Source organism: Schistocerca serialis, chromosome 1 (genome assembly GCF_023864345.2).
Source record: "Schistocerca serialis cubense isolate TAMUIC-IGC-003099 chromosome 1, iqSchSeri2.2, whole genome shotgun sequence".
Classification (NCBI taxonomy): Eukaryota; Metazoa; Arthropoda; class Insecta; order Orthoptera; family Acrididae; genus Schistocerca; species Schistocerca serialis.
In genome coordinates, this window is record NC_064638.1 from 285,932,170 (window position 1) to 285,958,568 (window position 26,399).

A 26,399-nucleotide genomic window follows, 5' to 3' on the forward strand; every position below is an offset into this window, starting at 1 on the left:
CTTAAAGTAAGGGAAAGACAAACTCACTTCTAGCTGACTGATGTGTGCCACATAGAAACACTCATCAGGATACAGTAGTTCCACTAGCTTTCAAGCTCTTCGTTTTCTCTCGTAGAAGTACACACATTCACATGCAACCCCACAGGTACCCAAATGACCACACACGTGGCTGCTGGTGAAAGAGCGATATCTCGAAAGCTAGTGTAAACACTGTATTCTTTTGAGTGTATCTGTGTGCCCTCTTCAATCAACTGTAGTGGAGTGAAAATACATCTAATGTGGAAATAAAATTTAAAAATTGTAGGGAAGCTCTCATAGAACGTAAATACTTTTGGATTAGAGGAGACCACTCACGGAAAAGCAGAGCATTGAGTTCTTATTAGGCACACGCAGAAAAGGAAAACTTGCTAGCTTTCCTTGGACATGCTAAAGTAACACACACACACACACACACACACACACACACACACACACACACACACACACACACACAGTTACACTCCTACATTGTTCCAGCTGAACTAACAGTACCAATGCTATATTTCAGCAGGTGGACTGGTTGTGGTGGGGCGGGAGGTGGGACATGGATTGGGCGGGTGGGAGGCTAGTGGCTTGTAGGGAGGTGACCAGTTTGCTAGCTGGGAATACGGGAGGTGGGAGCATGGCTGGTATGTGGGTTGGCAAGATTGTAGGAGCTGGTGGGAAGCAGCACATGTTGAAGGCAATGTGGGGATGTGAAATGGGAGATCTTGACAGGACTGAGGAAGGGAAAACTGTTGGTTGGAGGGTGTAGGGACAGTGTGTTACCTGTGATTGGGGCCACATAACACTACCTCCATCACAACCAGCCCAAATTTTTCTGGTCCCTAATCATTTAATCATTAGGCATTACGATACAACATTTGTGTGTCTTGCTGAATGAGGGTTCTGGTTAACTGCCAGATCATTAGGATGAAACAAATCTCTGAAAAAGAAACTCCCACCACAAGGTGTCCTGTGCACCAATAGAGTGTACTCATATGTCAGTTGAGGTTAAACAGTTATGAAAGGACAACCTCTGGGACATCTGCTGTATGCCAGCTATATAACACCTAAACAGAAAAGACAAGGATCTTAAAAAGAGTTGATAATAATAATGAAATCAAAATTTTTTCAACTATAACCTCTACTAACAAAGAGAGAAAAAGCTGCAGTATCAGACTTTGTAAAAGATAAATAAATGCTAATCAGAACTGATGATGTTTTGTGAAAGAAAGTTAAACACATCTGTTGTAACACACTGTGAAACTGCATTAGGCTTAAGACAGAAAAAACAACAAAAAAACAAATCCTCATTCATCATCATATCATCAGGGACATTTTCTAGCCATTGGCACTAAGCTTCTTCATTTCTTCCCACCACCTCTTATGTATCTTCCTTAGCATTCTATTGAATGTCATCCTCTGTATCTCTTAAACCTTGCTGATTACCGAGCGAGGTGGTGCAGTGGTTAGAACACTGGACTCGCATTTGGGAGAACGACAGTTCAATCCCATGTCCAGATATCCTGATTTAGGTTTTTCTGTGATTTCCCTAAATTGCTTCAGGCAATTCCTTTGAAAGGGAATGGCGGACTTCCTTCCCCTTCCTTCCCTAATCCGATGAGACCGATGACCTTGCTGTTTGGTCTCTTCTGCCAAATCAACCCAACCCCAGCCCTGATTCTATCTGTTCCTGTAATAGTATTCCCTTTACCATCTTCCTATTCTTTTCATTCAGAAAAAAATTGTATAAAACAGCTGCTGCAGAAGATGACCATCCAAACAAAAATATCAAATATCAATTGTTATTGCATTTATTCACAGCTTAATAATATTGCTGACATTCAGTCTTCCAAGCAGACTGTTGAAATTGTATCTTGCTTCTATTTTGTTTACAGGTTTCAGGTGATTGACAATAGCTGCTTGACTTTGGATACATTATCAGCAAAATTTTGGGGAAAATTCATCTTCTGTGGTGGAGAAGACTACTTAAACTTTAAACAAGGCTATAGCTCATTAATCCAGTGTTTAACACAAAAACTACCAGATGGAATCTTGAAGTTGAAAAGACCAGTTGTAAAAGTAAAATGGAAAGGAGAAACAATAAAGACTTCACTGATATGTTCAAAAGGACATGTCAGTAACATGGGGAGTGAAGGTTCCCAGAGACTGTTACTGGTGAACAATGACTCAGAATTGCCAGATGCAAATGAAATGAAAAAGGAAGAAATTAAAAGACATTTAAATAATCCACATAAATTGGAGGAGACAGATGCAAACAATTGTGAAGATTATGTGAAAATCACTTGTGAAAATGGGTGTGTTTATTGGGCTGAACATGTAATAATAACTAGTTCATTGGGTTATTTAAAGAGGAACTACAAAACATTGTTTGAGCCATCATTACCATCAAGAAAAATACAGGTAATTTTCTTCAGATACTGTAATGCATCAAAAAATGTAGTTTTAATTGTAATTCCATGAGTAGAACAAACAAATAATGTGTTCATTGATATTAACACTAACATGTACTGATACACATATCCTATAACCTCACTCATTCCAGATTATTTTGATAACAGAATCATTTAAATGATCTGTGGAACATGCAACTAACTAACTAACTTTCTACATCTGCATGTACATCTATATGATTACTCTGCAATTCGTGCATAGGTATATGGCAGAGAGTTCTTTGAACCACCGTCAGACTATTGCTCTACCATTCCACTCTCTATTAGCACGTGGGAAAAGTAAACATTTAATCCTTTTTATGAGCTCTGATTTTTTGTATTTTATCATGACAAACATTTCTTCCTTTGAAGGTTGGAGAAAATAAAATATGTCCACATTCAGAGGAGAAAGATGGTGATTGAAATTTCATGTAAAGATCATCCCACAGTGAAAAACATCTTTGTTTTAATGATTGCCACCCATACTTGCTTATCATGTTTGTAACACTTTCTTCCTTATTTCATGATAAAACAAAATTAACTATTTGGACATTTTCAGTCACACTTGGTAAGGACCCCACACTGCATAGCAATACTCTAGCAGAGGACAGACAAACATAGTGTAAGCTGTCACTTTAGTAGATGTGCTGCATCTTCTAAGCATTCTGCCAATAAATCACAGTCTTTGGTTTGGTTCCCCACAACATTATCTGCATGAGTGTTGAAGTTTATGTTGTTCATAATTTTAATTCCTAGGTATTTTGGTGAACTGACAGGCTTTAAATTTGTGTGATTTATCATGTAATCAAAATTTAACAGATTTCTTTTCATACTCGTATCAGTGACCTTGCACTTTTCCTTAGGAAATGCCATATGCCACTTTCATTTTACTCAATGATTTTCGTTCAGTTACTTTGTACTGTGACCTTTCTGACAGGAAATCATGAATCCAGTCACACAGCTGACATGAAACTCCATAGCTATGCAATTTGATTAGAAGTCTCCTGTGAGGAACAAAGTGAAAAGTCTTTTGGATATCTAGAAATATGGAATCAGGCTGAATATCCTGTTGATGACATTAATCACTTTGTGTGAATAAAAAGCTAGTTGTGTTTCACAGGAATGATATTTTTTGAACCCGTGATAATTATGATTACATGCTGAACACAGTATATGTTCCATAATCCTACTGCAAATCAATGTCAATGATATGGGTCTGTAATTCATCAGATTACTCTTGCATCCTCTCTTGGGTTTTAGTGTTATCTGTGCAACTTTCCTGTGTTTTGGTACAGATATTTCATCGAGCAAGTGATTGTGTATAATCGCTAAGTGTGGGGCTGTTGTATCAGTATACTATGGAAGGAGCCAGTTTGGTATACTATCTGGAACTTGCCTTTATTAAGTGATTTAAGCTGCTTTGCTACTCATTTTGCAGCTGCTCTTGATCTAAATTCTGGGATATTTATGTCATCTTCTTTGGTGAAAGAATTTTTGAAAACTAAGTTTAACAAGTTTACATATGAGCGGAATCTCTTTGGATTTACTGTCAGATTGTCAGCTTGTGGAAGCTATTAAAAGCATTTCACATTGAAGTTGGCACGAAATTTTGAGTTTCAGTAAAATATCACTAATCTTGGAGATTTTGTGTTCTTTTAAATTTTGTTGCTTGTCCAACAGTGCTCTGACCTATTTTGTGTACCATGCGGCATCAGTACAATCTTTTATTAATTTATTCAATATAAATCTCTCAACTATCATAGCTACTATTTCCTTGAATTTAAGCCACTTCTGGTGTACACTACATGGTAGACAGTCTCATAGGAAGGCTTCAGGTGAATTTTTATCTGCTTGTGTAGTATCCATCAGGATGTGCCCTGTTTGCTCAGGATTATTTGTTGCTTAGAGGTCAAGTATATTTTCACAACCATGTACACTTTGAGTGGTCTTCTGAATTAATTGCTCAAAATAATTTTTATAGAGAGCATTTAATACATTTTCTGACAATTTTTTGTACCAACCACCACTGAACATGCATATTGAGGGTCAATTGAAATCACCTCCAACTATAATTGTAAGAGTGGAGCATCTTTTTGAGACAATACTCAATTTTTCTGTGGACTGTTCAGCAACTGAATCATCTGAGTTTAGTGATTGGTAAAAATGAACCAAGTATCAATTTATTCCAGTTGTCAAGCGTAACCTCTAACCATGCTAACTGACAGGGACTATCTACTTCAATTTTGCTTCTAGATAAACTACATCTAACAGTAGCAATCATGCCACCACTACCTGTATTTAACCTATCCTTTCTGTACATCATTATGTCCTTTGAAAAAATTTCAGATGAACTTATCTCCAGCTTTAGCGAGCTTTTGGTACCTATAACAATTTGAGCTTCAGTGCTTTCTATTAGCACTTGGAGCTCTGGTTCTTTCCCAACACAGCTATGACGATTTACAACTACAGTACTCATCGCTGCTATGTCTACCATGAACCTGTATTAGTTCTAGACCCTTTCTGTACTTTCCCAAGACCCTCTAACATAAAAAATACTGTCCAGTCCATTCCACATGACGCTCACTATCCATGTAGCTATGTGGCTGTGTCCTGCGTATATTGTACCCCAACCTATTAAGCAGAACCTGAAACCCAACCATCCTATGGCATAAGTTGAGAAATATGCAACCTACATGGTCACAGAATCATCCAAACCTCTGATTCAGACCATCCACTCGCCAAAGGTCTGCAATCAGTTGTATCAACAATGCTATATATGATGAGCTCTGCCTTCATCTTGCAAGCAAAACTGGCAGTCTTTACCACTTCAGGTAGCTGCCTGAAACCAGAGAGAATCTCTTCTCATCCAACACGACACACATTGTTAGTACTGACACATGCCATCAAATGCAGTTGGCTGTTCACGTGCTCTTCATGGCTTACAGAAATTCTCGTTTCACATCTGGGATGACTGCTCTCAGTATGCACACAGAGTGCACGCTGGATTTCTTCTTTTCCTGGTAGCCATATCCCTAAGTATCTTCATTATATGCCTGACATTGGAGCTCCCGATTATCAGTTATTCCTCTTTCTATGAATGCCTGGATCTTGTGGGCTGATAGGCTTCCTCTGGAGCAGGGTAAATGATTGCATCTGCCTTAGGGACTTTATCATCTCCAGGTAACACCTGGAACCTGAGCATCAGATGAATTGCAGAAGCCATTCAGTCAGCCCCCAGAAAGTCTTTCACTGACTGTCACACCTTGAAACGACCTCCCACTTGACCACTTGTGAGGGTTTATTCTCAATGTCACAGGTCACAGTAGGGGACCAATTGGGGGTACGAGGAATGGTTTGGATGTACACTGCATTCCTACATCCTGCCCCCAACATCGATGCCCATTAGCAACAGTGTCAAGCTGTGTGACTGAAGCTAGCACTACTCGGAGCTGTGAGCAAAGGGTCACCAACTCAGCTCACCTCTGATGACAGTAATCACATTCCCTATCCATACTAAAGACAGTGGAAGTATACACTACACATTTATAAAACCACGGAATTTTGGCTGCTAGATACAAATACGCAAGATATGTAAGAATTCAGACTAAGATGCACATAGTAAATAAAAAATAAGTTGCTTCTTGTTATTAAAAGCTCATTACAACTCAGAAACAAAAAGCCATGCTTTGATGTGCTGTTGATGACAAGGGAGCTATTTCCCAACTAACGAGGTCTGAAACTGAAAATGGCTGCTCATACCATAATAAACACCTGTTGCCATACAAAATATACACTATACAGTTATAAAAATGCATAACTGTGACTACTAGACGTAAAAATATGGAAGAAATTTAAGAATTCAGATTAAAATGCACACAGTAAATAAAAAAATAAGTCACTTATTGTTATCAAAAGCTCATTACAACTCACAAACAAACAGCTGTGCTCTGATGAGGTGCTGACAACACAGGAACTGCTGCCCAACTTTATTGTTTGTCTGCAAGTTACAAAAGTAACAGTAAAATATTATGAGCCAAACTGTGTGATATTATAGCTTCTGTTAAAGAATAAATCATTAACAAACAATAGGGTGTTAAATGCAATCTCTAAGCTTCCAGTCAGAGCTCCATTGGGCCATCTGGTAAAGCAATCATATGTAAAACATTTGAATTAAAAACAGTCTTGGTTGCAATTTGTTCTTTTATTAACAGTGCATTTTGCCTTCATGGAGTATCTTCAGATTATGTTAAACTTTTCCTTTTACATCATTTTAAACACAATAAATTGACTCTGTGCTAGACTGAAGCACGCATTGAATCAGATAAATCTGCAAGGCCCTAACCCTTTTACAACATTTTAAAAACCATAAAATGGCTCTGTGCTAGAACAAAGCATGCACTGAATCAGATCAAGCTGCAGACCACAGAGACCTTCAATCTTATGATTTTTAAAACGTTGTAAAAGGAAAATTTTAAGATAATCTGATGTGTCCCATGAAGGCAGAACAAGTTGTTAAGTGAAAGAATACATTGCAACTGGGGCTGTTTTCAGTTCAAGGACCTGTAATATATGTGTGAGGGGTAGTATAAAGCTTTAGTTGTCACCTCAAAAGATAAAGTATTTAAATTTTTGTTTGCCTGCAATTCTGAGACACAGAGAAATGCTTGCATCACAACATGTTAGTGGAGAATCCGAAACAGAATGGTGCAACCTATTGATAAAATGGAGATGAGCTGCATCATTTTGTTCTGGCATCTGTGCTGCTGTACTGAATCATGAAGATTTCAGTGTGTACCATGATTGCTGTCATCAAAGAAATAAAATATTAATTATGTAATGTAGTTATAAATAAGTCAGCCTCAGGATGCATGGATGGATTTTAATTTTTTGATTGCTTGGTCAGTTTTCAGGAGACTCATCTTCAGATACACCTTGTAATTTACATATAATTTATGTCAGGTATTATTTTTTCAGGATCATAGCTGGCTGTCATCACTGATCAACAATACTTGCAAGACCAGCATCCACAATGCCTTGTAGAATATTTCACCTCAGCAGTTGGCAGCATGTATTGGTGATGTTGCAAATGCAGGCCTTGCACATATTGCTGGTTGGTGATGACAGCTACTTGCGTTACCAAAAAGCAATTAGGTAATATTGATTAGATGTGTATTATAAGTTGCAAATGAAGATGGGGCTGGTAATTCTGAAATCAATTATGTAATAAAGAAATTAGAAACCATCCTTGCAACTGGAGACTAATTTATTTATAGAAGGTTCATTCAATAAATAACCAGAAGAGTTGTATAAAAAATACCAAACTTCAACAAAGTGTGTGCTTCTTAGCTATTTTTTCGTGGTGTGCAAGATCTATCATCAGATGGGGTCGGGATGAATGTCTCACGAATGGGATGCCGGGGATCAGTGAAACAAGGTGGCAGCACCCTCGAAATTTTGCACCATTGTGGAGCAGCAGAGTGTCATTAGATTTCTGTTAGCTCAAGGATTGAAATCAAGTGAAATTTGCTGTCACATGGCACTCCAATATGGTGAAAGTTGTCTGAGTTGAACATAAATGTGGGCAGATAATTTCAAACGGAGTGTTGAAGATTCGTGAAGCCTAGGATGATCTGTCTGTACAGTCATGAAGAAACACATAGCGCGAGTTGATGAGTTATTGGAAAACAGGTGTATTACAGTGAATGATATTTCAGCAGCAATGAAAGAAACACATAGCGAGAGATGATGAGTTATTGGAAAACAGGTGTATTACAGTGAATGATATTTCAGCAGCAATGAAAGAAACACATAGCGAGAGTTGATGAGTTATTGGAAAACAGGTGTATTACAGTGAATGATATTTCAGCAGCAATGAACATTAGTGATCAGCCCACCACATTGTTCATGACATACTGACTATCTTGAAAGTTTGTGTGAAGCAGGTTTCAAAACATTTGACATCAGGAATGAAAGAAAGGCACATAGATGTGCACAGGGAGCTTTTGAAACACTACAAGGCTAAAGAAAAGGCATTTATTCACTGTATTATAATGGGAGATGAAAGTGGGGTGCATTTTTACAAGCTTAAATGAAAGCGGACTTCAGTGGAGTGACGACATTCTTCATCTCCAAAACTCAAAAAGGTGTGAACTGAAATAATTGCTGGTAAGGTCATGTTGACTCTGTTTTGGGACCATAAGGGAGCAAGTCTTGAACGTTACATGCCATGAGGTCAAAAAGTGAACAGTGTGACATATGTAAAACTTATGTGTAAAAATTTAAGACCAGGAATTGTGAGGAAGCATAGTGGACTTGTGTCCAGTAGTCTCCTGTTATTGCATGACAATGCAAGACCACACACTGCTAGAGTCACATGAGAGACCATCAAGACCTGACATTCATCTTCTTGCTGCATCCCTCATATTCCTCAGATCTGGTACCTTCACATTATCAGATTTTTAACTCCTGGAAAGAAGGTCTTAGTGGATCAAGGTTAACTGATGATGAGGAAGTCCAGTCAGCCATGCATAACTGGTTACATCAAGTTCCCAAGAATTCTCTGCATTTGGAACTGACAAGCTTGTCCAATGCTGGCATAAGTGCATAGAACTTAAGGGGATTATACTGAAAAACTAATGTGTTGTATCCATTCTTGTAAAAGAGTCTGTAAAAAAAAATCAATTTTTATTGAATAACCCTTGTAATTATGAATCATCACATGGCTACATTGTTACTACCCTCTGTAATGGAAAGTCAGAATCAATTATGTAATCTTATTTTTTGAGGTGATAATTAAATCTTTATGACTAACTCTTGTACAGTTATCCAAGCCCTACATGTCCCAACGTCTGTGAATGATGAAAAGGATTTAATTGTTCTGACATTTTGGGCAGTGTTCCCTGTAATATGTGTGAATTCAGCTTACTCTTACTATATGCACAGGGGAAATATTTCCTGCATGTCTTTCCTGGCAATAAAAAATTATACCACATTTGTGTAAAAAATAAAATCACTTTTTCAGATTCAAAATCTTACTTTAATAATGCATAAAAATTACTTTACTTACAGGCCATAGAAGAAATGGGCTTTGCTGCAATTAACAAAATTTTTCTGATGTATGATGAACCTTGGTGGTCAGCTGATACAAGAGGATTCCAGCTGATTTGGTCTAAAACAAATGAAATGAAGCCATCAAAAGAACAGGTAGATGAAGTGTTTACTTGTAAACAACAAGGTGTTACAAAATAAAACTCCTTTATTAAATTACAGAAAAATATTGAAAGTTGTCCAGCTTTTAATACTTGAAGCTTGAGGTGTAAATACAAAAATACAACAGGTTACAGAGATAATCCATTAATGTGCACAATATTACTCTTTGGTTTAATGCCACATGTTGTGTTTATTTAATTCATCTTGCAAAAGGCTCTTTAAGGATCTCAGGATTCTCTCACTCATGTACCAGTACATTTTTTCCTCAATGGTATAATAAGAGTGAATACAGGATGAACTTTGAAATTCACAACCACAATAAAGAAGTAAAAATAGTTTTCATGCAAATTTTGTATCCTTGTCTATTGTCCAGAATGAAGTGTTATATTCAGCGAAAAAGTCCTTAAAATGTTACTGGCAGATACCAAGCAAGAAATTGGAAATCCCAAGCTGTGCAGACTGTATAATGTTCATCTTCAGTGCTAAATGAATGTTTAATGTTGATGGAAGGGAAATGCTCCATGTGTATAAATCAGAGTGACATGAAGTTCCCACAAGGTATTTCAGTGTGAATAAGATTCTTCAAAATTGATGTTTTTTGGACCATACTCTGCATGTAAGATTATGGGCTGTTCTTATTTGCTGTAATGTGACTGGCATGGCTTACCCTGGTATACTTAACTATGGCTCCATTCTCAACTCTGAAATAAACTAGTTAACTTTGTTTGGCAGCAAGATAGTGCATCACCTCACTAGCATAACTTTGTATAGGATTAATTAAATGAAATGATCTCTGCTGGATTAGAGTCAGTGGACCATAGCCTACATATCTACCTTCTCAAACACTATGCAGTTGATTATCTTGGGTTTATAAAGATCTGTATTTATTTTCCTCCTCTGTTAGCTGGCTTACTTGAATTGAGAAATAAGACTGAAGAATTTCTATCCTGCTCTACATAGGTAAACATAGTTTATGATCACTTGCACTGCAGTAACACAGAGACCAGTGGAACAAACAGGCAGTTCCTGAAGTCGATGACAGTGAAGTTCACACATGAACAGCTAACCAAAAACAGGTCCACAGTGTAGCAAAGTTGTCTCAAGCATGTACAACAGTCCAGGGAGTAATCTGAATCAAAAACATAATACAAGCGAGGTAAAAACCCTAATGACCTGTGGCATGTACTTAAGGCCTCAATGAACTAGTAAGAGACCAACTGCCAAGTCAGGGCTGCAGTATTTGCCAGCCCACTCATGTTAGTGGATGGGACCATATGATATTTCTGTGACTGGTAGTGCCACTCGCAGGAGCAAGCTGTGACCAGAGAATGAAGCCCAAGCATCTCCGACCAATGTTCCGTATTGATACTCAGGCTAGGCAAGGAATCTGAATCACTGTCAGATACTAAATGCCGCCCCCCTTTAATTTGCATGCAGGCCCACAAATAACCTGGTCTCTGCTGATTTCATCAGGGAAGGGCAGGGAAGGGAAGAGAGAGGTGACGGAAGATCTGTCAAATGCTTGCGCAGTAGTTCCCTGGCATGGTCAACTGCCAGCCATGTCTGTGGGGGTCCCAGGTGATCAATGGGTTCTGGAGCCCAGCTTGATCCTGCCACTGGGGGAAAGGGTGCTGGCTGTGGTGGAGATTGGGACAATGGTTTGGCCTCCATGGACACTGCAGTCTGAAAATTCTCACACTCCGTTGATTGTGTGGTGAGCAGATTGCAGATATTAATGGGAGCTGATTGTGGCTTAGACATTGGATGTGTTTCACTCTTCATTGGCATGTAACAAGAGGACAGAAGTTGTTAACAATAGCAGGAAGGCTTGTCCCAGGTGTCACTGCATAGATCAGTGGCTACAGGAAAGGGGAAGTAGTACATCTCATTGGGGTTGCAGCTAATTGTGATGTGTGACTTGATGCTCCTGGCTGCCCACAATGTCAAACATTTGCCACCTCTACTGCTGACAATGACACCTATGGTGTACCTGGGTCCTGGACGAAAGTGCAAGCCCAAACATGAGAGCCCACACAGTAATACAACTGTGGAGACGGGTGATGGGTCCACTGAATCAGCACAGCAGTTTGAAGAGGGTACCGGGTCTGTGTCTGTACCAAATTTTGGCCAGACTATGTCTGCATGTAGCTGTAGACTGGTAGGTTGCAGAGATGCTAGTGAGTGCTTCCCCAAAGTCAGTTGATGTCATTACCTTGTGCACCTGCATTTTTAAGTTCCTGACCATCCACTTGGCTTCTGAACTGGACATAGGACAGAGAGGGACAGTGGTCAGGTGCTCAGTGCTGTTGTGCATACAAAAATCCTGAGATTTTAATGTCATGAACTGAGAGCCATTTTCAGAAACTGGAGTGGGAGGTACACCTTTATTGTATATACTATGGACAGGGCATGGATATTAACTGCTGTGGTAGTGGCATCAACAACTAAGAAGTCTTTGGATAAAAAGTTCTTGGTAAACTCATTGCATCAAATTAAAATAAAGCATTAACCATAAACAAGGAACCTCTGGGTCCAGCAGTGTTCACTGCAGTGTCATCAACTTGCCCACAAGGAACTTGATCAAGTCACCTCTTTGATGCTGAGTAAAAGTCTGAATTTTGCTCTACCTTCACGGATTCAGAGATTATCAGTGGAGTGGAGCAAGCAGTCTGGCATCTTCCTCAGAAAACAGCAGATGGGATTAGGCTGTCTACTAGCCAGATTTTAGCAGCAGCCAAGCCACCAAAATCTGGTATTAGCAGGGAGGAGGGATAAGAACTTAAACTGTTGGTGAAAGATGAATTAGTTGTCTTACCAGCTGACAAGGGTGTCCTATAATTATCTTCACTTCAATGCAACAGATTATCATAACAAAGTGTGTGTATTATTGGAGGATTGCATTTCCTGGATTCTTAAATGAGATCTCAGGTAGGCTCTGAGCAGGACAGGGAAGCCATTAAAGAACTCTGGCTTTTCAGACTTCAAGAATCTGAAGCCAAGAGCACCTAGGCCACCCGTGTAATACACAATCAAAAAAAGTTTTGCATCAGCTCGGTTCTGAGAGTTCCAGAACCTGTACAGAAAATTGGAATAGAGATCAACATAAACATAATTTATGACCTTTTTATTGCTCATGAAAACCACACATTGCATGTTGTACCACCATACAGTGAGACCTTCAGAGGTGGTGGTCCAGATTGCTATTCGGCACCTCCTCTTGCATTGATGGATGCCTGTATTTGTCATCTCATACTATCCTCAAGTTCACCAAGGCACTCTTGGTCCAGATTGTCCCACTCCTCAAAGACAATTTGGTGTAGATCCCTCAAACTGGTTGGTGGGTCACGTCATCCATAAACAGCCCTTTTCAATCTATCCCAGATTTGCTCAACAGGGTTCATGTCTGAAGAACATGCTGGCCACTCTAGTTGAGCGGTGTCATTATGCTGAAGAAAGTCATTCACAAGATGTGCATGATGGGGGTGTGAATTGTCATCCATGAAGACAAATGCCTCACCAATATGCTGCCGATATGGTTGCACTATTGGGCAGAGGATGGCATTCACGTATAGTACAGCTGTTATGGTGCCTTCCATGACCACCAGCGACATACATCAGACCCACATAATGCCACCCCAAACAAGCAGGGGACCTCCACCTTGCTGCACTCCCTGGACATTGTGGATAAGGCGTTCAGCCTCACTAGGTTGCCTCCAAACACGCCTCCGATGATTGGTTGAAGGCATATGTGACACTCATCAGTGAAGAGAACATGATGCCAATCCTGAGTGGTCCATTCGGCATGTTGTTGGGCCCATCTGTACTGCACTGCAAGGTGTCATGGTTACAAAGATGGACCTTGCTGTGGAGGCATGTCATTGACAGTTCCTATCTCTCAGTATCTCCTCCATGTCCGAACAACATCGCTTTGGTTCACTCCGAGATGCCTGGACACTTCCCTTGTTGAGAGCCCTTCCTGGCACAAAGTAACAATGCAGATGCGATTGAACCATGGTACTGACTGTCTAAGCATGGTTGAAATACAAACAAAATGAGCTGTGCACCTCGTTCCATCTAATATACACTGCTCATGCATGCTTTTTTTATTTCTTTGGGTGGGTTTAGTGACACCTCTGAACAATCAAAGGGACTGTGTCTGTGATATAATATCCACAGTCAACATCTATCTTCAGGAGTTCTGGGAACCGGGGTGATGCAAAACTTTTTTTGATGTGTGTATAATCTGCCTGAAATGCACCAAGATGCATACCACTTAGACTGATCACAAATGCTACATATAAGGTGATGAAGTATTTATCTAAATTACCACCTATTTTATCTGAATTATTGGCACTTATATTCAGCCACTGCAGACTGCAATTGAAAATTCTCAAATGAAATCTTGGTGAGCCTCAATGTAGTCTTCCTGTTCATGAAAGAACCAGGAGAAGAAACAGTAAGACTATTGGTCACTCATTTCTCTCCTGAACTCTTAACATTGATCTGACATACCCTTATGACCATGTGTTTTTTGTACAGTGAAATTATAATTGAATGACTGATGACACAACCATGGTTTGTCGCTGTCACTGGCCATAGCTAATTTTTTCATGGTGGGTTTCAGAAAATGAGCTCCCCTCCATCCATCCTGCTTCTTCAAATATGTTTAATTTGGGTGCATGATCATGAGGTTCTGCAGTAGTTCATTGACCATGTGAACAGTATGCATCCAAACATAAGATTGATGACAGAGATGGAGATGGGTGGAAAGTTGCCTTTCTTAGATGTGTTGTTGAAATGAAAAGCAGATGGATGACTCTGTCACTCTGCGAATTGATAGCCAATGCATACAGACCTGTATCTCAAGCGGTGAAGCTTTCACCATCCAGCTCAGAAGAGAGTTTATGCTGAACATTTTAATTCGTAGTACCAGGATTGTTTCACTCAAGGAGCACATACAAGAAGCAAGGAGCTCTGAGATGAATCATCTGATGATGGAGTTCAGGAGGCTTGGGTATTTAGTCCATGATATTAAGTCAGTGCTGTTGAGAAAACCAAGATGAGATGCCATTTATCAAAGCCAGGAGGACCAACACCCTCCCATTCTGCAGTGCAATAACTGAAAGATAGGTAGAATCGTAAACAGGCAAGGAATCAAACTTGTGTTTTGGCCGCCAAGGAAAATTAAGGAAATGTTGTGACATGTAAAAGATAATCTCAACCTGAGAGTGCTGGAAATTTATAATATTCCTTGCAAATATGGCTGTAGTTACATCTTCAGTCTATATGGACTGTTGCTGATTGCTATGTTGAACATCAGTGTCACCTGAAGTACAGGAATTTTGAAAACTCGGTGGTGGCTGAGCTTAGCCTGTTAAATACACACAAATGACGTATGAACATATGAGAATTATGCCCCACAATTTGAATTATTGGGTCTTTGTGGCTAGAGAAGCAATTGAAATAAAACTCTGTGATAAAAACTTCAGTATAGACAGTGGTTATATACACTACTGGCCATTGAAATTGCTACACCAAGAAAAAATGCAGCTGATAAATGGGTATTCATTTGACAAATATATTATACTGGAACTGACATGTGATTACATTTTCTCGCAATTTGGGTACATAGATCCCAAGAAATCAGTACCCAGAACAACTGCCTTTGACCATAATAACAGCCTTGATACGCCTGGGCACTGAGTCAAACAGAGCTTGGATGGCGTGTACAGTTACAGCTTCAACACGATACCACAGTTCATCAAGAGTAGTGACAGGCGTATTGTGACGAGCCAGTTGCTCGGCCACCATTGACCAAACGTTTTCAATTGGTGAGAGATCTGGAGAATGTGCTGGCCAGGGCTGCAGTCGAACATTTTCTGTATCCAGAAAGGCCCGTACAGGACCTGCAACATGCGGTCGTGCATTATCCTGCTGAAATGTAGGGTTTCGCAGGGATCGAATGAAGGGTAGAGCCATGGGTCATAACTCATCTGAAATGTAACATCCACTGTTCAAAGTGCCGTCAATGCGAACAAGAGGTGACCGAGACGTGTAACCAATGGCACCCTATACCATCACGCCGGGTGATACACCAGTATGGCGATGACGAATACATGCTTCCAATGTGCGATCACTGCGATGTTGCCAAACACGGATGTGACCATCATGATGCTGTAAACAGAACCTGGATTCATCCGAAAAAATGACGTTTTGCCATTCGTGCACCCAGGTTCGTCGTCGAGTACACCATCGCAGGTGCTCCTGTTTGTGATGCAGTGTCAAGGGTTCGTAGCCGTGGTCTCTTCGCTGATAGTCCATGCTGCTGCAAACATCGTCAAACTGTTCGTGCAAATGGTTGTTGTCCTGCAAACGTCCCCATCTGTTGACTCAGGAATCGAGACATGGCTGCACGATCCATTACAACCATGTGGATAAGATGCGTGTCATCTCAACTGCTAGTGATACGAGGCCATTGGGATCCAGCACAGCATTCCATATTATCCTCCTGAACCCACCAATTCCATATTCTGCTAACAGTCATTGGATCTCGACCAACGCGAGCAGCAATGTCATGATACGATAAACCCCAATCGCGATGGGCTACAATCCAATCTTTATAAAAGTCAGAAACGTGATGGTACGCATTTATCCTCCTTACACGAGGCATCACAACAACTTTTCACCAGGCAACGCTGGTCAACTGCTGTTTGTGTATGAGTAATCGGTTGGAAACTTTCCTCGTGTCAGCACATTGTAGGTGTCGCCACCGGTGCCAACCTTGTGTGAATCCTCTGAAAAGCTAATCATTTGCATACTTCACATCTGTAGCACGTCATCTTCATGGTGTAGCAATTTTAATGGCCAGTAGTGTACTTAGCAATGCATGAAAGCCAGCAGTTGATAAAGAAACAGCACAAAGGAAGACTTTTCTTAGCTTACCGCCTGATGCAAGTGATGGCACTGGAAGTTCGTGCTGGATGGAGTATGCAAAGAGCTTCAATATGCATATGCATGGGAGGAACTACCAGTGTGCATGGACATATTGGGCACCACGTCAGTACCATTTCTGTGATGTCACCATGATGAAATCCAGCCAGTTAGATGCTATCCTATGGGCTTAAAAGTGGGGAACCTCTTCAATTTCCCAGCAGTCAGATGAAGCCCATGATGGTGATGGTGGAGGTAGTCATCGGAAGCTTGGGATTTTGTCCAAATTTGACACAGCAAATTTACTGAGAACTTTTTACCCAGTAATCACATTGCTCCATGGAAAGCTCCAGTGAAATCAACTTGCCCTGTTTGCCAGGTGTGGTCAGGGCATAGTCAGAGGCTGAAATGCTATGCTGGAGGTGATTGATTCTGGGTGCAGGCCTACCAGTTCTGGATGGTGTGCTGTATGGCAGTGTCAACACCAGCCCATTAAAGATGGTACTGTGCTGTTGCCTTTATTCTGCACATACCCCAGTCTGCAGTGTGGAGAAGCTTCAGTGTGCAGATGCAGAGCATTGGAGGAACAACCACCCCGCTTTCAGAATCATCCCTAGGTAACAAAAAGACACACAGTGACATTAAGCCTGTGCTGTAATGAAAAATACATGCACCATTCCAGATTTATGTCCTTAGGCAGATGCTCTGGGCAACTTTGCCATACAGCAGATAACACCCTGCAGAGTATTGGATCATGGCCCATTCGTGCTGTTGCTTCATGTGCCATAGTCAGGAGTTTGTTGAGAGTGTGTTGCTGACTTTTGTCCGAGGCAAAACACAACACTTCATGCCTATTAAATTCTGCATCTGGACCACAAGGCAAGCAAGAAAGTGCATCAGCATTTGAGTGCCTTGTGGTGGTCTGCTAATCAATCTTGTAGGTATAATTACTCAGGAAAAATGTCCACCATTACAGCTGCTGCATTTTTCTATCATGAAATTTAGAATGGGGATGGAATAGCAAACCAAGGGGCTGGTGGCCAGTGATCAAGTGGAACTTAGAACCACAGAGATATATGTAAGACTTCCTGACGCTTTATGATAATGAATGCCTCTTTCTCTGTTTGTGAACAATTCCACTGTACCACATTTAATGTTGTAGATGCAAATACAATGGGATGTTCCATGGCATCAACATATCTGTGGTACACTGCAGCACCAATGACACAGTCTGATGCATCAATGGCAAGTGTTAAGGGTTTGCCAGCATGGAACATTGCAAAACAACAGACCGACCTAAGGCACTTTCTAAGTTGCAAGGAAGGGTTCTGGTACACCTCTGACTATATTAATTTAACAACATTTTTATGAAATTGATTAACCATTTAAGGGCACCGGGAAGATAGCGTGCAGTACACTGATGGCCATTGTTGTTGTCACGTGTTGGCTGAAGCAGACACTTGCCAGCTGCCCTGGTTTGTGGCAGGCAAAACAGATGATGTCACAGAAAGGGCAGTGACACCATTGATGCAATGGTGAACAACTGGACATGATTTGACAGCACTAACTTTTGTGGGCCACTTTCGAAATGGCAAGGAGGAAGCCTCTGCTTGCAACAGCGAGGGTAAAGGATCAATGGCGAGGCCAGGGGATCAGTAATTTCTGCATTAACTACTGAATCCCATGTTACTGGTCTACCAGATGAAATAGTACTTTGTAAATTGTGATCATAGAGCACAACTGTGATTACTATTACTACTAACAATGTTGACACCAGAAGTATCATGAACATAGTTTGTGGAGATGCAGTTTATCTGGGAGCTTTAGTAATTTTAAGCTCATAGCTCAGGATTGGATCAGACAGTTCTAAAGTCGTCATAATAACTTCTCTACCAGAAGAAAGATGTATAATGTCATGGAGTAATGAGTCCACATACAATGCATCACACTGTTTACAGGAGAAATCACACTTATGTGCTAAGTCTCACAAGTCAGCAGCCCATGCTATGTTGTTGTTGTTGTTGTTGTGGTCTTCAGTCCTGAGACTGGTTTGATGCAGCTCTCCATGCTACTCTATCCTGTGCAAGCTTTTTCATCTCCCAGTATCTACTGCAACCTACATCCTTCTGAATCTGCTTAGTGTATTCATCTCTTGGTCTCCCTCTACGATTTTTACCCTCCACGCTGCCCTCCAATACTAAATTGGTGATCCCTTGATGCCTCAGAACATGTCCTACCAACCGATCCCTTCTTCTGGTCAAGTTGTGCCACAAACTTCTCTTCTCCCCAATCCTATTCAATACTTCCTCATTAGTTATGTGATCTACCCATCTAATCTTCAGCATTCTTCTGTAGCACCACATTTCGAAAGCTTCTATTCTCTTCTTGTCCAAACTATTTATCGTCCATGTTTCACTTCCATACATGGCTACACTCCATACAAATACTTTCAGAAATGACTTCCTGACACTTAAATCAATACTGGATGTTAACAAATTTCTCTTCTTCAGAAACGCTTTCCTTGCCATTGCCAGCCTACATTTTATATCCTCTCTACTTCGACCGTCATCAGTTATTTTGCTCCCCAAGTAGCAAAACTCCTTTACTACTTTAAGTGCCTCATTTCCTAATCTAATTCCCTCAGCATCACCCGACTTAATTTGACAACATTCCATTATCCTTGTTTTGCTTTTGTTGATGTTCATCTTATATCCTCCTTTCAAGACACTGTCCATTCCATTCAACTGCTCTTCCAAGTCCTTTGCTGTCTCTGACAGAATTACAATGTCATCGGCGAACCTCAAAGTTTTTATTTCTTCTCCGTGAATTTTAATACCTACTCCAAATTTTTCTTTTGTTTCCTTTACTGCTTGCTCAATATACAGATTGAACAACATCGGGGAGAGGCTACAACCCTGTCTTACGCCCTTCCCAACCACTGCTTCCCTTTCATGCCCCTCGACTCTTATAACTGCCATCTGGTTTCTGTACAAATTGTAAATAGCCTTTCGCTCCCTGTATTTTACCCCTGCCACCTTTAGAATTTGAAAGAGAGTATTCCAGTCAACATTGTCAAAAGCTTTCTCTAAGTCTACAAATGCTAGAAACGTAGGTTTGCCTTTCCTTAATCTTTCTTCTAAGATATGTATGTTTGCTTATTGTGCACAACACATTGGTTAAATTTGAGCCTAGGGACAGCTATGTGTGGTTGTGGATGGTAATAATCTCTCAGCACACCACAAACATCAGAAAATTTCAAACCAATGGATTCTGAGAGTAGGTGTAGTTGTTGCACCACTTCATTCAATTTATTACTAGACACAGTAAGAGCACACTCTGACATTCTGTGTCATTTATCTGACTTGCCTTGAAGTGAAGAACAAATTGACATAAAACAGATCTCTCAACTCTCATTTACCTCACCAAAGTAAGCTTACAGCAGAGGAGTAAGCAAGGAAACAGCAGCTGCTGACTGTTACTGGTTTTGCAGCAGTTTTAACAGCAATTTCTGCTGTTGCTGTCGTAATTACCACTGCTGTTTCTGCTGCTACTGTTGCTTCTGCTGGAATTCCCGCTGTTTATCTTTTTGTTGCAGTAGTGTTTGCTGCTTGAATCCCTATTACTTCTTGAGCTGTTGCTGTTGTTGCTGTAACTGCTGCGGCCTAACTTTTGATGCAGTGAATCCATGCTGCATGAGAATGACAACATGGTGAGAAAGTTATCATTGCTACTTTTCTGTTCTCCTTGGTGTAGGTAGAACACAGTTTATGATTGCTCACACTGATGGTAATGCAGAGACCAGAGAAACAAACAGGCTGTTCCTGAGGTCAAGGATGGTGAAGTTCACGAAATGAACATCTAACCAGAAAGAAGTCTGAAGCCTATATAATAGTTCAGGGAGCAATGCATATCAAGAAATGTAATACAGGCAAGGTCGAAACTCTACTTATCAATGGCAAGTATGTGAGGCATTAATGAACTAGTGAGAGACTGACTAGTGAGTTGAGGCCATGGTATTTACCAGCACACTTGCATCAGTGGATGAGCCCAGGCGATATGTCAGCTGATGCAGTGGTGCCTCTCGCAGGAGCAAGTTGTGGCCAGAAAGCCTGAGTATCTCTAACTTGTCCTCCATATCGGTACTCAGGCTGGTCGTCGCATCTAAATCATAGTTGAATCAAAGTTAACAAATACTACAAAGCTTTCAAACCCTGATAGTCTTTCTGAAACAACAAATACAATAAATGCAACTTTATTTTAGTGTAAATATCAAAGGGACAAAATGATTGTATCTGGTCAAAATGTAAAGTGGTGTGATGAAACTAAACCACATTGTAGACTCGTATAAAGTGTGTGAATCAGAACATAACAATAATCATTTTTTTGGAATTTTTTTAGGAATTCTCTTGGACCCGAGATGTAACAGGATTTGATGTTGTTCTTACACAAAGAGCAGTTCTACTTGGATGGGTAGGAGGTAATGGTGCCATACTTGTCGAAGATTTACCAGAGAAATTGGTGGGAGAACACTGCACACAACTGTTACAGAAGTTCACCAAAAGAAATGATATTCCATTGCCCCGAGCTGTTTACAGGTATTTGAAATAATTAAGTTCCATTTTCTAGTCCTGGAAATAGTTGTATTTACTAGAAAATTGTGGCTTTATTCACTAAAAATATAAAAGAAAAGTACAGATGACCATTGCCAAAAATGAAAAATTTTAAGCTTTCAGAATTTTCCATCTAATCATCAACTACAACTAAATATGTACTTTGCAAGCCACCATAGGGTGCATGGCAGAGGGTCCCTTGTTCTGCAACATAATGCAGTGGTTTTTTTCAACACTCATGACAGACAGCCCAAAGCTGGGGACACTCCTCCAGCATGTTGGGCGTAACAAGACTCACAGAACAGCAACAGGGAGCGGTGGCTACAATGCTGTTTAAGCACTATTCAGAAGGCACCAAACTGATCAGCTTGCACTACCACTGTGTTGCCCTTCCTGAATGCAGTAGATACAGCAGGGACACCCTGTTATCGCTACTACATCACACCAGGCTTCCAGCTGCTGAGCTCATACGAATGGGCACTTGACAAAACCACTTTGAGGGAGGGGTTTGTAATTGCAGGGCCCATTGCTGGACTTCCTTATCTGGGACAGAGCAGATGATAACACCATGAACCTGCCATCTGCACACAATTCTTTTGACATGGCTGTGACAAAATGGCACTTGTGACTAAGGCCGTGGAGGGTCACAGCCTAGACACAATAAGACTGATGGGTCTGCTTCTTGCATTGATAGGATTAAACCATAGCTGCCACAAAATGCATGTGGTAGTGATAGTAGGAAGACAACAATGAACATACATTGTCAAACAACAACAGGGAAGGTTCCTGCAATGGGACCAACTGCCACAACACCTGATATGAAACAGGAGAAATCCATGACAGAAACATTGCACAACATACCTCTGCATCCATAGCACAGAAAGTACGGAAATTTTGCTGTAGGCAGTGTTTGTATGCTTCCCAATCTTCTGCTGCATCATCAAATTGTGGGAATGGAAGAGGAAAAAGTCAGAGATGAAGGATTAGAGTGCCATGCAGGCAATGCCTGTTGCATGACCATGATGAGATCCTTCTCCTGCTGCACCAGTGTTTGAAGCAGAGACTCCATGTCACAACCAGATGCAAAAAGCACAACAAAAAACACACAAAGATATGGCTGTGGTGTCACCGCCAGACAACACACTTGCTAGGTGGTAGCCTTTAAATTGGCCGCGGTCCATTAGTATACGTCGGCCCGCATGTCGCCACAGTCAGTGATTGCAGACCGAGCGCCGCCACACGGCAGCTCTAGTCTAGAGAGACTCCCTAGCACTCGCCCCAGTTGTACAGCCGACTTTGCTAGTGATGGTTCACTGTCTACATACGCTCTCATTTGCCAAGACGACAGTTTAGCATAGCCTTCAGGTATGTCATTTGCTACGACCTAGCAAGGCTCCATATTCAGTTACTATTCTGAACAGACAATATTGTGAATCGTGTACCGTCAAGAACGACATTCATCATTAATGGATTAAAGTTAAGTATCAAACTAATTATGTCCGCTTTCTGAATTCTCATTCCTTGTTATGTTCCAAACCTCACGTCAGTATAGTCCTTCCCTCCTCACGCCAGCCTGCATGAGCTAAAGCACATGCATTTCAGCCTCCTCTCATAACACGGTGTTGGCTCTTCAGCCAACACAGCAATGACCTTACGCATAGCCAATATAAATGGTGTCCCACTCAAATCTCCCTAATTTCAAGGACCCAGGAGAGAAAAACCACAGTAGATACAACAATGAAAAATGCACCACATTGTAGAGCATCTCAAAGAATTTATATTCCCATGTCAGAAGTGGCAAGTATCGTCACCAGAGTGCAGCATGGTTGTACAAAGTGAAAATGGCGACTACACAGCAGCACATGCAAGCAGTAGTGTGGTTTGCAGAAACAAAATCACCAATTACTGTGCAAGGAAATTATCGTCGTATTTATGAATGTGATCCACCTGATGTGAAAACAATTAAGGAATTGTATAGGAAGTTTCTGGCAATAGGAAGTGTTCTGAAACATTCTGGCAGTGCACGTTACGGAGTTTCAGAAGAGACAGTGGAGGACATCAGACAAACATTTCTCAGAAGCCCATGTCAATTCATCAAACAGCTAGGCCAATTGATGTACCTCAAGCAATATTGCATCATGTGATTCACCAGCGTCTTTGTATGTGTGCTTACAAAGTGCAATTTCTGCAACATCTGACGCTGAACGACAAACTACGCCGACAACAATTTGCTGCGGATATGCTGCAGTATATTCATATGGATGACGCCTTCCCAGAAAGATGTTTATTCTCAGATGAGGCAACCTTTCATCTATCAGGAACGGTCAATAGGCATAATGTGTGGATTTGGGGTTCGCAAAATCCATACATTGTCATTGCACATGTTCATGATAGCCCTAAACTGAAAGTCTGGTGCGGGCTAATGCACAACATGATTGTTGGACCGTTCTTCTTTGCTGAACAAACAGTGAATGAGTCAGTGTATCTGGAAATGGTGGAGGAGTTTGTGTACCCTCAAATACAAGACTTGCAACCCAACATCATTTCTCAACAAGATAGAGCTCCGCCACATTGGTCAACAGCTGTTCACAAGTTCCTGGGTAGGAAATTTCCCAATCATTGGATCAGATGTGGAGGACCCATCGCCTGGCCACCACGTTCACCCAGCATTATGCCGCTTCATTTCTTCATGTAGGTATTTGTGAAGGACCATGTGTATGCGACTAAGGTGGATGATATTCCTACATTGTGACATCGTGTCACTAATGCGATTGCAATAGTAACAGAGGAAATGTTACGAAGAACTTGGCAAGAAATTGAATATATACGTGATATTCTTTGTGCTACAAGTGGTTCACATGTAGAGGTGTATTGATGATAAATAAATGAATCCTTGAGATGCTCTATAATGTGGTACATTTTTCTTTGTCATATCTACTGTTTTTTTTCCTGGGTCTTTGAAATCAGGGAGGTTTGAGTGGGACACCCTGTATTCTAATCACAAGAACATACAGACAATGACGGATACAACACATTATTACATGTAGAAATAACTTTTACAAGAAGACACTTTCCATGGTTATAAGCTGTTGGCTTGCCTGTAAAGTGCATGGAGGAGAGCCTGCACATGCATACATGAGTGGCAGCCTCTGACATTTCTAGCACCTGCCAACTTCTGTGGCATGCCTTACAACGGCATGCCTGGATCTCAGGTGTGTAATCTATGCGGGTCTCTACAGTATGTTCTCATATGATTTTTTTTAGCTGTAGAATTTCCAATGTTAAGTTAAGTCTTATTCATATAATACAGCTAAATAAATTCTATGTATAACATTAATAATGATGTGAGGGAAGTTATTTACACTGAGCAATGGATAGGCACTTTGATATGGGATTGGTAACTGTAATTCAGCTTCCACAATTTGATACTTCGACTGAGCACACATGCTGAGTAAACAGACAGACACACACAACAGAGAGAGAAAAAGACTCCTGTTTGTTGTCATTTTTTGTTGCAGCCTACATGTGTAATGTTATATTTGTTTTGCCTTAAAATAAATGTATATTTTTTTCTTAAATTTGCACCTCACATCCTTAATAATCTAGTGTGTTATTGCCTGCTGTTTATCTGAAAAACTATTGTTTTTGGATAGTTGCTATTAGTTTACAATACTGGTAAAATAATTTGTTGTTGAACTGATGTTGATGGTCCCTTTTTGTTGTTGCAGGACACGATGGCATAACAACAAATATATTTGTGGTGGATACAGCAATACAACCAGTGCCTGTGATAAGTCCTCTTCTGGGCCTGCTCTTTTGTCAGAACCTGTTTATACTACTGCAGAAAACTGTCATAATTCAAATGTGAAGGTAAGACAGCAATGAAAACAAGCAAGAATTATTTCATTGCACAATTCCTCACCTTCATAATTTTATGTACCTTAACTCATATTCAGATAATCTCATGGCCCTACGCAGAGAACAGAATTACCTGCCTTAAAAAGAAATGTCCAAATATGTCACACACAGCAAGCAGTTTATTAACACCACTAGAACATTACCATTTAAACATTACAGGACACAAACAACATGAAATACATGACAGTGTAATACAGAATAATAGTGTAAAGTTCACGCTGATATTCGGAGAACAAGTACATAAACACAATAAGTAAATGTAAGTGCAAGTTCCAGTATCATAGCAGAGACCATAGTGTATATCCATAAGTCTATTTAAATATTTTCTTAATTATTTTTACTGGTGGTCATGCAATAACATGGCTTGTTCCATTGTTACATATAGGAGGATAACCACTACACCTTTCTGTTTCATAGGAAACTCCAGGTAGGAATACTGACAATGTAGGAAGAGACATATCGCTACTTACTGTAAAGAGGACATGTCAAGTTGTAGACAGGCATAATTAAAAGATACTTACATAAAGCTTTCAGCCATAGTCTTCATCAGTAAAAGAGAGACACACACCATTCACACACACAAGGTAGAACACCACACGCACACACACACACACACACACACACACACACACACACACTCTGGACTCGCATTCGGGAGGATGACGGTTCAATCCCGCGTCTGGCCATCCTGATTTAGGTTTTCCGTGATTTCCCTAAATCTCTCCAGGCAAATGCCAGGATGGTTCCTTTCAAAGGGCACGGCCGACTTCCTTCCCCGTCCTTCCCTAATCCGATGAGACCGATGACCTCGCTGTCTGGTCTCCTTCCCCCAAAACAACCAACCAACCACACACACACACACACACACACACACACACACACACACACACACACACGACCACCAACTCCATTCTAGCCCAAGATGCTGGAGTTGGCAGTCAGAAATTTTACTGTTTGTACCACCAGCTTCATCACATGCTCCATACATGTAAGTTTAGCTCAGAGTGCTGCTTGATGTAGACAAGAATGAATCTCATTTGGCAATATTTGTAATTTTTTGCTCTTTCATAGTCAACTAAATCTTTAAATTCTTTGTGCACATCACTTCATAGCAAATTTGCAGCACCCAACACTTATGCAGCTGCATGATATGTACTGAGAACTCTCATCCCTCTCTTTGTCATTCCCATTCATTTTTAAAGGTTTGTTGCAATAGATCACTAGACTGCCTTCTTTTGTGCAAACAGCCACTGGATCT

General features: G+C 40.6%; 1 protein-coding gene across 3 annotated transcripts in view; it reads left to right on the forward strand.

The window, feature by feature from the left end:
* Positions 1–26,399, forward strand: part of LOC126468312 (uncharacterized) — a 136,767-nt gene that overhangs the window by 100,820 nt on the left and 9,548 nt on the right. For all 3 annotated transcript variants that reach the window (XM_050096541.1, XM_050096539.1, XM_050096542.1), the window contains exons 13-16: positions 1,920–2,445; positions 9,543–9,677; positions 21,012–21,208; positions 24,952–25,093. In XM_050096541.1, the coding sequence (XP_049952498.1) occupies positions 1,920–2,445; positions 9,543–9,677; positions 21,012–21,208; positions 24,952–25,093 (1,000 nt within the window). The remainder of the gene's footprint in view (positions 1–1,919; positions 2,446–9,542; positions 9,678–21,011; positions 21,209–24,951; positions 25,094–26,399) is intronic.